The sequence below is a fragment of the Pseudoliparis swirei genome, chromosome 23 (assembly GCF_029220125.1).
Source record: "Pseudoliparis swirei isolate HS2019 ecotype Mariana Trench chromosome 23, NWPU_hadal_v1, whole genome shotgun sequence".
Taxonomy (NCBI): domain Eukaryota; kingdom Metazoa; phylum Chordata; class Actinopteri; order Perciformes; family Liparidae; genus Pseudoliparis; species Pseudoliparis swirei.
Window position 1 is genome coordinate 22018024 of NC_079410.1, and position 12546 is coordinate 22030569.

General features: G+C 48.9%; 1 protein-coding gene across 1 annotated transcript; it reads left to right on the top strand.

Moving 5' to 3' along the window:
- The first annotated feature begins 474 nt into the window (after window positions 1–474).
- Window positions 475–9890, top strand: ube2z (ubiquitin-conjugating enzyme E2Z). The gene is made up of 7 exons (XM_056407629.1): window positions 475–1277; window positions 2920–2992; window positions 5797–5984; window positions 6074–6185; window positions 6328–6440; window positions 6965–7055; window positions 7530–9890. The coding sequence occupies exons 1-7, from the start codon at window positions 874–876 to the stop codon at window positions 7710–7712; spliced, it is 1164 nt and encodes a 387-aa protein (XP_056263604.1). The 5' UTR covers window positions 475–873; the 3' UTR covers window positions 7713–9890.
- The last annotated feature ends 2656 nt before the right edge of the window (window positions 9891–12546 follow it).

Consider the following 12546-nt stretch of genomic DNA (forward strand, 5'->3'; position numbering starts at 1 on the left):
GTTGCACCTTACGCCAAAAAAAAATCCTCGTTTGTGTAAACATTCCTGGCAATAAAACTGTTTCTGATTCTGATCATCGGTGATATTTGTAAGAAGAGGAGCTAAGGGGATGTTAAAAGAAAAACCCACTCCTGCTACTCTCCAGAAAGAGATGCAGAAGTATCAGCTGCAGCAGCACCAGACTTCAAAACCACTACTTAACTCTGGATGTGATTCATCCACCTCCATATTTAGTCTAGTAGGTTTGTTTTTGTCTTCGTTTAAATTGAGACTACAATGTAAATGTCGTTGTACAATGAAATATAAAAACAATTGTAGATTGAATTAGCTTCAAACATATTGTTATTGATTCAACGTTGTTTTTTTCTCCCCATAAATACTATTTAATAATGAAGTGCTTCCTCTGTGCCACTTTCCAAATGCGTAGAGGACTTTTATTTTGAAGTTCCACCGGATGTCCGGTTTCAGCGCATCTTAACTGTCTAGAAATCAGATTCTGAAGTTGCGCTGAGTGGACGCTGTCGCTCCGAAACCCCAAAATATTGTGACACCGGCCGGATTACCGCTGACGACGGGCGGGCAGCGAGAAGGTGGACGGACCACGGCGTTTTTTACCGTCGAATTAATACTTTTCTGGAGGCCTCGGGGGGGAAAACACCTCACGATAAGCTAACAAGTAGCCACCATGTCGGGGGAAGACGTGCCCCGTGTGGCCTCGCCTCGGCCCGCCTGCCCTGCTCTCTGAAGCCGCTGGTCGACACGAACAAGCGGCGGTAGCTTCTTACTCAACGGCCCCAATGCAGCTAACGGCTAACTGCTAACGGCATACATTAGTCAACGACTGTTTCACTCCGCTCTTTTAGCTCGCGAGCCATGGCGGACAGCTCCGGAGAGCCGTCCACCGGACAGGGGAGCGGGGCTTCACCGCTGCCGACTTTGGCTGACACTTTCCCGGTGGGACACAAGGCGACCAGCCCGGCCTCCGCACCTCCCGCGGCGGCCGCGCAGAGTGGCCTCGCCGCTCCGGCTCCTCCCGCGTCGGCCCCCGCCGTCAGCGGGTTCGGTAACGCGTTCATCCCGGGCTCCTTGCCCTCGGTCGTGGCCATGTCACCGAGCCTACACGCCTCCTCGGTGCTCCCCGGGGTCGGGTTCGGGCTCGGCGGGGTGGCAGGAGCGGACCTGCTGTCCCATATCCACGCCACGTCCTGGGACCCGACGCTGAGCACGGACTGGGACAACGAAAAGGCGTCGCAGCAGTGCATCCTGCGGATCAAGAGGTGAGGGGCCTCGGGCCGCACCGTGTCTGCATCTCTGGAAACATGTTAACACATGACGGGGAACTCCAACAACTGCAGGAATTTAGACACAAATGAATAGAACAACTTCTTTTTAACCCTCCTATTACCTTTGGGGTCAATTTGACCCCATTCAATCTTTCACGATTCACATCATTTTTTTTGCTTCATATTTAACGACTTTTCCTAATTTATTGGGGACAACTGGGAAAACATCAAATTCACATGATGATATGTTTTCAATGTCCTGAACACAACTTGTACGCATCGGTGTTCTTTGGGCCCAGGCTGTTTTTCACTGTGTAAAACATAAGAAATATCAACTTTTTTATTTATTTAAAGGGCTATTTAGGTAGTCAACAAACAAACATAAAGTACCTCACACTTAAACTTGGGAAAGAATATTATTTCACATTTTCTGGAGGTTTTAATTGCTGGGGTCAAATTGACCCCAAGGGTAAAAGATGTTAGTACATTTGAAGGTAACAGGAGGTTAAAGATGTCAATATATTTCACAGTTGCAATCTTCCATTTACCTCTTGAGTTGTTGAGTAGATACTAGTGCATTACATGTTTATACCGCTTTTCAAGGTACTCAGACACTTTACACAACATAATAATTCACTTTAATCACTACCGTGTATATATATTTTGTATTCCTCTTAATATTGAATATTTTAATTGTATTTAGTATTTTATTTGTATCTTTTATTAATGCTCTAATGTGCACCTGCTGCTGTGATCCTGCAATGTCCCCACTGTGGGACTAATAAAGGAATATCTTATCTAATAATTCAAACATCCAAAAATCGATACCATAAAAATAACTAGAGCACACATTAAAAGCGGTTCTAAACAGGTGGGTTTTGATGAATGAAACTAAAAACACATCTTTTCCGATTATATCTGGAGTAAAACACAGATTAGCACTTCAGTGGCTCTTAAATGGCTCTTATTATGGTACTTTTGTAGTTCGACTATGTTGAGGAAATGTTACTTCCTGTATTCTTGTTGTTCTTCGTTTGTACTCTAGGTTGATGCACTTATTGTACATCGCTTTGGATAAAAGCGTCTGCTAAATGACATGTCATGTAATAATGTAATATTTACATTTAATGTAATAGATACTTTGGGGTTTCCCTACTACTAAAGATAATAGTAGATATGTCAATAGTCATCATACCATATGCTTATAGCGATGTTGTGTTACCAGGGACACAGTTAGGGTTAATTGTTGCTTTTTCTATCCAATCATCACATTGTCATTAATTAATGTATTTGTAAAGACCATGTTCACAAATTATAAATTTGTCTCGGAGTGCTTTACAATCTGTACACATAGACATCCCTGCCCCAAAACCTCACATCGGATCAGGAAAAACTCCCAAATAACCCTTCAGGGGAAAAAAAAGGTAAGAACCCTTGAGAGCAACAGAGGAGGATCCCTCTCCAGGATGGACAGATGTAATAGATGTCATGTGACCAGAAGGAATCATTACACACACATTAAAACACAACAACACAATGAATGAATCACTGTCACATGATATAAATCACACTGACTGCTGAAGATCTCCTCCAGCGTCCCTCCAGGAGCCTCATCCGTCTCCCTCTGTCTCTGCAGGGATATCATGTCCATCTACAAGGAGCCTCCTCCCGGGATGTTCGTGGTCCCCGATCCTCAAGACATGACGAAGGTACAAACTTGTGGCGACGCCCCCTTTACGCTCGTCCTGACATGTCTCGTCGAGATGGAAGTCCATTGAGCCGCATGCAGACGCACAGCTAAGCTGGTTGTCCTTGAATCGGAGTCGACACTGTTCCAGGACAGAGGGTCTTTGGTGTGTGTGTGTGAGAAGTGGACAGAGTCTCCGTCTCCCTCTTGGTTTGGGGACCGTCACGGTTACGACGCCTCCAGTTTGGTCGATTTCACCGTCGCCATCTTGGAGTATGTACGTCGGCGTGAACGTATTTGGAACGAGGCGGAGCGATGTAGAGAAGTCGTATGTCTCTGGTAGGGACCTGCCAATCACCTTGTAGCCCCGCCCCTAAAGTGTGTCCTGTTTTATGGTTACTAAATGATGACATCATGCTGTATAGAAGAATACTAGAGACTGAGACATAAACTCATGTTTACAATGTTTACTGAGGGAATACATCAAGAGAGAAGTACAGTCACTATAGATACTTCTATACAACCAGAGGAGTCGCCCCCTGGTGGTCAGGAGAGAGAATGCAGCTTTAAAACATGAAGCATAGAGTTCTATACAACCAGAGGAGTCGTCCCCTGGTGGTCAGGAGAGAGAATGCAGCTTTAACACATGAAGCATAGACTTCTATACAACCAGAGGAGTCGCCCCCTGGTGGTCAGGAGAGAGAATGCAGCCTTAACACATGAAGCAGACTTCTATACAACCAGAGGAGTCGCCCCCTGGTGGTCGGGAGAGAGAATGCAGCTTTAACACATGAAACATAGACTTCTATACAACCAGAGGAGTCGCCCCCTGGTGGTCAGGAGAGAGAATGCAGCTTTAACACATGAAACATAGACTTCTATACAACCAGAGGAGTGGTCTGGAGAGAGAATGTAATTTGTCAGACACTTCCTCACTCAGCAGAACCGGAGGTTTCCGCCTGGGAACGTCGTAAAATAAACCCCAGAAGAAGAATAGCTTGTGCACAACATGAAGCGAGGAACCAGCTCAAAGGCACGGCTGGCTTCTTGTTGAAGGCGTACCTGATCAGGGATCAGATCAACGCGACCGCGGCTCGGCGCGCCTCCTGTCGCTTTGTCCCAGAATGAAAACAGCATGTCTGTCACTTCTGTTCAGTTCTACAGACGGACATCACCAGTTTGTCCCCAGAGGAGGGACCCGTCTCCCAGGAAGGACCGGAGCACCACCGATGTGCACATGTGCGCTGATGGTTGTTCCATCTGGGCTGAGATGATGCTTTTGATAACTGGGTCGTTCATAAGGTGCGTTCACACCAAAAGCGAAACTATTTTTTCGCGCGACCGAATCCCATGAAAAGTCAACGTACAGGCGCGTGTGGCTGCGATAGACGCGTTATTGTCCCGGGCGGCGCGTTTGGGGCGACGCGATGTGGACGATGCGTTTTCAGCGGCGCAATTTTCGCCCCTAGTTGAAATATTTCAACTTTGAGGCGGTTATCTCGCAACTCGGGTTGTATAGAAGTCTATGCTTCATGTTTTAAAGCTGCATTCTCTCTCCTTACCACCAATCAGCTCTTGAGTTCCGCTCTCGTAGCGCTGGAAGCGGAAGTCTTTCAGGCGTAACAGTAACTTCATCGGTGGAAGTGACCGAGCTGAGTGAGCCTACGGGTGATGTCATCAACCCAAACACGAGGGCGTTAGTGTGTGGGACGTCCACAAAAAGTATAAAGCAGAACTAGTGGTTAGTTATTCTGGTGGATGAAGGAGATGATAACGGTCTTTACGGAGACGAGACACGGAGATAAGCCCCGCCCCTCGCGGAGCGTCTCGACGCTCATGGTGAGAACACGGTGAATGGTCGAGCGCGTAAACTCACGCGTTTTGGGCGACGCTACAAATAGTTTTGCTTTTGGTGTGAACGCACCTGAAGGAGACTCATCCATATTCTAGTCGGGCGCTATGGGGTTTGCTGAATGTGATTTTCATTTCTATATATATTTATGGAATTACTTTGTTTCCCCCCCCACAAAACAATCCTGATTTAATTATTTATTAGCCTATTAATAATGCAATGCGACATCAAAGCACACAATAAGGAGGAAACCCTGATTTGTGGACTGAACCAATCATTCGGATGTGTCCGTTCTAAACTCTTTGTTTTCTTCTGATTGGTCGGGGGTCACAGGCTCCGCCCTGTATTTGCCGATGTACACTAACTAACGAAGAAGAATAACTTGTGCACGACCACACGTGTCTCTGCCTCATGGTTTCATTCTGGTAATAACACGGCTTCATTAAAGCTTTATTTAGATACAGCTGCCGCCTGAACTTGGTGTTGATAAAACATGTCCACCATAATTTGAGACCTGTTAGTTCTTTACACGTGGCTTTTTCTTGCTCCCTCGGAAACTAATGACAATATACTGTCCACATTATGCGGAAGGTTTTGTTTTGATCGCTATTTATTTGTATGCGTGTTACACTCATAACTCAAAAAGTATTAAACCGAATCGCATGAGATTTGGTGGGATGATTGGTTATTATCTGGGATCGATCGGGTCAAAGGTCAAGGTCATGAAAAGGTCAACATCTTTTTACTGTAGCACGGTCAATTTGTATCCAATTGGCATGCAACTAATGCCAAATGTTCATAATTCAATGCCCAATCTTGTGATATGTGAAGGTATGCGCTCTACCGAGTGCTCATTCTAGTTCAAATCTGTTTCTACAAATGATGATTATTAAATTCATGTGAATTGACCTAGTGAGCGGATGGGGTCGAGACCCGCCACCCTAAACCTTCCTGTGCCCTCGCCCCCTGCACAGATCCACGCCCTGATCACGGGGCCCTTCGACACGCCCTACGAGGGGGGCTTCTTCCTCTTCCTGTTCCGCTGCCCCCCCGACTACCCCATCCACCCGCCACGGGTCAAGCTCATCACCACCGGACACAACACCGTGCGCTTCAACCCCAACTTCTACCGCAACGGCAAAGTCTGCCTCAGCATCCTGGGGCGAGTCGAGTTCCTGTGTCCCAGCGGAGAGGTCTGGCCCACCGCGCGGCGCCATAACCTGATGTGTGTTTGTTTGTTTGTTTGTTAAGGACCTGGACCGGCCCGGCATGGAGCCCAGCGCAGAGCATTTCATCCGTCCTCATCTCCATCCAGTCTCTGATGACGGAGAACCCCTATCACAACGAGCCGGGCTTTGAACAGGTCTGTGGGCGCGGCCGCTTCCTGGGCTACTGACCAGTCTGCTACAATGTTATTATTATTATTATTATATGCGCTATGAGACGTTCATGGAGCCTGTTCTGTCCACGTGTGTGTCTTGTTTCTACACTGTGTGTGTGTGTAGGAGCGCCACCCGGGGGACAGTAAGAACTACAACGAGTGTGTCCGCCATGAGACCATGAGGGTGGCTGTGTGTGACATGCTGGAGGGGAAAGTCCCGAGTCCAGAAGCTCTGTGGTGAGTCCAACACGCTGAGCTGCTCTTCCCTCTGCGCTCCGATCCCAGCTCACTCGCTCTCTCCTCTCTCTCTCTCTCCTTCTTTCTACCCCCCTCTCTCCCTTTCTCTACCTCTCTCTACCGCTCTCTCTGTCTACCCCTCTCTCTCTCTACCCCTCTCTTGCTCTACCCCTCACTCTCGCTACCCCCCTCTCGCTACCCCTCTCTTGCTCTACCCCTCTCACTCTCTCTACCCCTCTCTCTACCCCTCTCTCTCTACCCCTCTCTCTCTCTCTACCCTCTCTCTCTACCCCTCTCTCTCTCTCTACCCTCTCTCTCTCTCTCTCTCTACCCCTCTCTTGCTCTACCGCTCACTCTCGCTACCCCTCTCTCTCTACCCCTTTCTCTCTCTCTACCCCTTTCTCTCTCTCTACCCCCTCTCTCTCTCTCTACCCCTCTCTTGTTCTACCTCTCTCTCTACCCTCTCTCCCTCTCTCCCTCTCTCCTCTGGCTGCATCCCAGCTGATGTGTGTGTGTGTTTTCAGGAGTGTGATGGAGAAGTCCTTCCTGGAGTACTACGACTTCTACGAGGGTGTCTGCAAGGAGCGTCTGCACCTCCAGGGCCAGAACATGCAGGTGACGACACTTAGTATTTATGACCCACGCACACCATCACGTTATCTCCTTTTTCAAAGACCAAAACAAGTCTGAATTAAATAACAATGCTCTTAGTTCCGTGGTTGAAATGTCTAATCCCTAAAAAGAAAATGAGTGTAATGTGTCATATGTGGCCCTGTCTACGCGCGAAAAGGATGATTATTTTAAACATATCTTCTAAGTTTCGGTCTCACCTCAATCCCAACGGAGGTTTAGGCCACTAAAGTCAAGTTGGAGTTCGCCAAGTTGGTTTCTCAACCAATGAACGGAGGTTACCAAAGCAACGGAGAGATGATGCACGCTTAAGACGCTGCAGCCTCTCCTCATCAAGAGAACCTCTGTATACGTATAAAACGGCTCGCTGCAGAAGAGGAGGATGGATCTTCTCCGGATGTGAAATGACTGGCTCTTGTTTACCTGTCCTGTGCCCCCCCCCCCCCCCCCCCGACCCAGGACCCGTTTGGCGAAAAGCGCGGCCGCTTCGACTACCAGGGCCTGCTGGCTCGCCTCGGCGCCACCCACAGGCGGGTCCGCGAGAAGAACCTGGCGGAGGAAGAGCGCAACGGTGTCGAGTCGGACTCTGACACCAGCTCCACGGGGACTGACCCCGACAGCCAGGGAAGCTCCCAGCCCTGACCCCCCTCCCCACCCCGGACATCGCTGGACTTAAGAGCCGGGCCAAGAACTTAAGGGCAAATGGACCTTTTTTTTTTCTTTCTTTGTTTTGTGTGCAGTGGAGAAACGAAGTCAGAGGAGAAGTTTAGCGAATTGGAATCTAGTTTCAGTTCTACGTTTCAGAGAGAGGGGGGAGGGAGGCAGAGAGAGAGGGGGAGAGAGAGAGAGAGAGGCCTCGTGAATCTGGCGTGGGGCGGACCAGCTGCCACGTCGACGTCCTGTTTGATTATTTTTTTAAAGAAGCCCGATAGATGTCAACCAGCCACTGTGCTGGTGAAAGGTTTGATCGTCATTCTAAAGGAGTTCGCTCCACTTTGACCCACGAGCCGTCGCTCTCTTTCAGATGCTCTGTACTTGGCATCTGATGGGGATCAAACCCACGGCTCCCTTTTTTTTGCTTTTCAGGCCAGGCGGAGGGGCCGCACACTGTCGCCTTTTAAATCCACGGACGATCCTTTTTAACAAGCGGGATGTGGTTGGACGAAGTGGGCGGGGCCGAGGACTCTGCTACCGGGCCTGTTTAAGAACATCGGCATACTCCGGTCATTTCATATGCCTGAAGAGGGCTGCAGGAAGGACCCAGAAATGAGTCTGCCTTTTTTGCACTTCCTGTAACTCCTTCTCAAAGCCAACGTTTTTTCGAGAGTTCAACGATTTGTTCTACGACATAAAATAATTCAGCCGATAGCCCCCCTGTGACGTTCGAGTCTATTTTTACGCGTCTTGTGTCCGCTAACAAGCAGTGGCTAACAAGTGTCTGCTAACAAGCAGTGGCTAACTAGCAGTGGCTAACAAGTGTCTGCTAACAAGCAGTGGCTAACAAGTGTCTGCTAACTAGCAGTGGCTAACTAGCAGTGGCTAACAAGTGTCTGCTAACAAGCGGTGGCTAACAAGCAGTGGCTAACAAGTGTCTGCTAACAAGCAGTGGCTAACTAGCAGTGGCTAACTAGCAGTGGCTAACTAGCAGTGGCTAACTAGCGGTGGCTAACAAGCAGTGGCTACCAAGTGTCTGCTAACAAGCAGTGGCTAACAAGAGTCCGCTAACAAGAAGGTGGCTAACAAGTGTCCGCTAACAAGCAGTGGCTAACTAGCAGTGGCTAACAAGAGTCCGCTAACAAGCAGTGGCTAACAAGTGTCTGCTAACGAGCGGTGGAAAGCGAGCAGCTAAATGTGACGACAGAACCAGTCCTCCGTTAGCTTAGTGGAAGTCACATGACTGCTGCGTAGTTAGCTTGTTACTTCTGCCGCTTGCATTCCCGCTTCAAAACTCCACAGTGGTGTTCGTCCTAGAAGATTATGTTTCAGTAGATTAAACATTTGTTTGCCACGGAGCTTGTTTTGGGAAATAATCCAGAATCCAATGGAAAAATTCCCATTTTATTTACTTTTTCGTGGAACTAAAGCGATTTGCTCACGACCGCAATGAACGGGAGGCATTTAGCCGGTAGCGGTATAACTGCTAATACAGACGGGACGTGGGCTTTGTATCCAGGTAGAGTTGGGGGGGGGGTGGGGGGACGACAAAATATCTTGTTTAATCTGCAACATCAACGTGTGAAAGTGACATATACCAGAGATTTTGCCGCCACGGAAGCCAACCCACCGATAAAACCATCACGTTAGCATCGAGCGGCGCCGCTAAACGGACATTCTTCCCTTTAAGCTAAGCTAGCCGTTGTGTGAGCGCCGGCTATTCAACTCTTCGCCAGTAGGGGGATTAGAATAACGCCTCGGGCCGATTGCAGACTCTAAACCTCCAGGTTAACGCCCCTTCTTGTGCGCTTTTCAACGAGGGGTCGGACACTTGCCGTCGCGTTAGCTTCCCGGTCCGCCCGGCGTCGGCTTGTCTGCTCCAAAATGGTGTTTTACTAATGCAGGGCATTCCTCTTTTATTTTATTGAGTTTTTTATTCCGCTGTAGAGTGTTTATGCAGCGACGCGGCTCCAAGCTGGATATTTGCGACGGCGTCAAAGTTCCCCGGACGCGGAAGAGAAGAGATCGTCTCCCTGGTTTGGTTTGTGTTGTGTTTGTTCTTCTGGGCTCTATTTACAGAGAGATCATCTCCCGGGCCGATGTAACACGTCTGTATCGTACAGACGTTCTGGAAGAAGTACGGAATAAAATGTTGTTCAGTCCTGATTCGCGTGTCTTTTTGTTCTTGTAGATGTTCACACTGTCAATCCACACGTGTTCTCCCACAGTTTATTTTAGTGGGAATCTTAGCTAACGTTCATACACTGGTGGGAGGAGCTAAGGTTCACTTGCATCAGGATTAGCTAACATTCACACACTGGGAGGAGCAAAGGTTCACCTGTCCATCAGGTGTAGCTAATGTTCACATGCTGGTGGGAGGAGCTAAGGTTCACCTGTCCATCAGGAGTAGCTAACATTCACGCACTGGTGGGAGGAGCTAAGGTTCACCTGCACATCAGGAGTAGCTAACATTCACACACTGGTGGGAGGAGCTAAGGTTCACCTGTCCATCAGGAGTAGCTAACAGTAAATAGTGAAAAAATATGATAAAACAAACACCACGTGTAGGTAAGTACGTATTTAAAGATTATAATTGTGCACTAATTGTCCTTAGGATACAAGTGTCACGTCATGGGGGTCCTAGGCAACGAAGAGGATGGACTCAGTGATGGAGGAGAGGAGGATGGACTCAGTGATGGAGGAGAGGAGGATGGACTCAGTGATGGAGGAGGAGAGGATGGGCTCAGTGATGGAGAGGATGGACTCAGTGATGGAGGAGAGGAGGATGGACTCAGTGATGGAGATGTAGAAGTGCAGCATCGTGGCCTTCTGGGGGCCGGTGTTCAGCTCCCCCTGGAGGTCCTGGGTGAAGATGAGGGTGTTCCAATATAATTTATTTATATGGCCACAAATAAAATACATATACAATATATATATATATATATATACCAGCATCTCTCTTTATATACATATAGATAAGAAATATGTCAATTATGTATACTACAATATATAAAAGTGTAAATATTAACTGTAAATAATAATAATGCTCATCACGGTGTGTAAAAATGCATGAATAGAAAAAAATTACAATTATATTAGTTTAAATGTACAGATTTAACAAATATATATTATACAGTCATTGGAAATAATGTGTGTCCTGTGAAGTCAGTATTGATCTGTTGAAATGATCAATTATGGGGTAAAATATAAATATATGTTGTGTAATACATATATATTGGACGATGTATCCAATGTACTGGTCCTCTTTGAGGGTTCAGGTCTTCAGGAGGCCTGGCCATGGAGTACTGGTCCCCTTTGAGGGTTCAGGTCTTCAGGAGGCCTGGCCATGGAGTACTGGTCCCCTTTGAGGGTTCAGGTCTTCAGGAGGCCTGGCCATGGAGTACGGGTCCCCTTTGAGGGTTCAGGTCTTCAGGAGGCCTGGCCATGGAGTCTGGGTCCCTTTGAGGGTTCAGGTCTTCAGGAGGCCTGGCCATGGTTCAGGTCTTCAGGAGGCCTGGCCATGGAGTACGGGTTCCCTTTGAGGGTTCAGGTCTTCAGGAGACCTGGCCATGGAGTACTGGTCCCCTTTGAGGGTTCAGGTCTTCAGGAGACCTGGCCATGGAGTACGGGTCCCCTTTGAGGGTTCAGGTCTTCAGGAGGCCTGGCCATGGAGTACGGGTCCCCTTTGAGGGTTCAGGTCTTCAGGAGGCCTGGTTATGGAGTACTGGTCCCCTTTGAGGGTTCAGGTCTTCAGGAGGCCTGGCCATGGAGTACGGGTCCCCTTTGAGGGTTCAGGTCTTCAGGAGGCCTGGCCATGGAGTACGGGTCCCCTTTGAGGGTTCAGGTCTTCAGGAGGCCTGGCCATGGAGTACGGGTCCCCTTTGAGGGTTCAGGTCTTCAGGAGGCCTGGCCATGGAGTACTGGTCCTCTTTGAGGGTTCAGGTCTTCAGGAGGCCTGGCCATGGAGTACTGGTCCCCTTTGAGGGTTCAGGTCTTCAGGAGGCCTGGCCATGGAGTACGGGTCCCCTTTGAGGGTTCAGGTCTTCAGGAGGCCTGGCCATGGAGTACGGGTCCCCTTTGAGGGTTCAGGTCTTCAGGAGGCCTGGCCATGGAGTACGGGTCCCCTTTGAGGGTTCAGGTCTTCAGGAGGCCTGGCCATGGAGTACTGGTCCCCTTTGAGGGTTCAGGTCTTCAGGAGGCCTGGTTATGGAGTACTGGTCCCCTTTGAGGGTTCAGGTCTTCAGGAGACCTGGCCATGGAGTACGGGTCCCCTTTGAGGGTTCAGGTCTTCAGGAGGCCTGGCCATGGAGTACTGGTCCCCTTTGAGGGTTCAGGTCTTCAGGAGGCCTGGCCATGGAGTACGGGTCCCCTTTGAGGGTTCAGGTCTTCAGGAGGCCTGGCCATGGAGTACGGGTCCCCTTTGAGGGTTCAGGTCTTCAGGAGGCCTGGCCATGGAGTACTGGTCCCCTTTGAGGGTTCAGGTCTTCAGGAGGCCTGGCCATGGAGTACGGGTCCCCTTTGAGGGTTCAGGTCTTCAGGAGGCCTGGCCATGGAGTACGGGTCCCCTTTGAGGGTTCAGGTCTTCAGGAGGCCTGGCCATGGAGTACGGGTCCCCTTTGAGGGTTCAGGTCTTCAGGAGGCCTGGCCATGGAGTACTTGTCCCCTTTGAGGGACCCGGTCTCCTGATTGGTTGGTCGCTCTGGTTTGACATCGTAACAGTCACGTGGGTCAACCTCGTTAACGTTTGTCAAGAGGAATGTGTGGAATGCTAAACAAAACACATAAAATGTACCAATATAAGTACAAAGTGGGGATTTTCATT

Bases quoted from the DNA above. Each gene is read 5' to 3' on its own strand.
- ube2z (XM_056407629.1), top strand. From the start codon at position 874: ATGGCGGACAGCTCCGGAGAGCCGTCCACCGGACAGGGGAGCGGGGCT. The intron at 1,278-2,919 runs GTGAGGGGCCTC...CTGTCTCTGCAG, and splicing joins TGCATCCTGCGGATCAAGAG to GGATATCATGTCCATCTACA. The intron at 5,985-6,073 runs GCGAGTCGAGTT...TTGTTTGTTAAG, and splicing joins GTCTGCCTCAGCATCCTGGG to GACCTGGACCGGCCCGGCAT.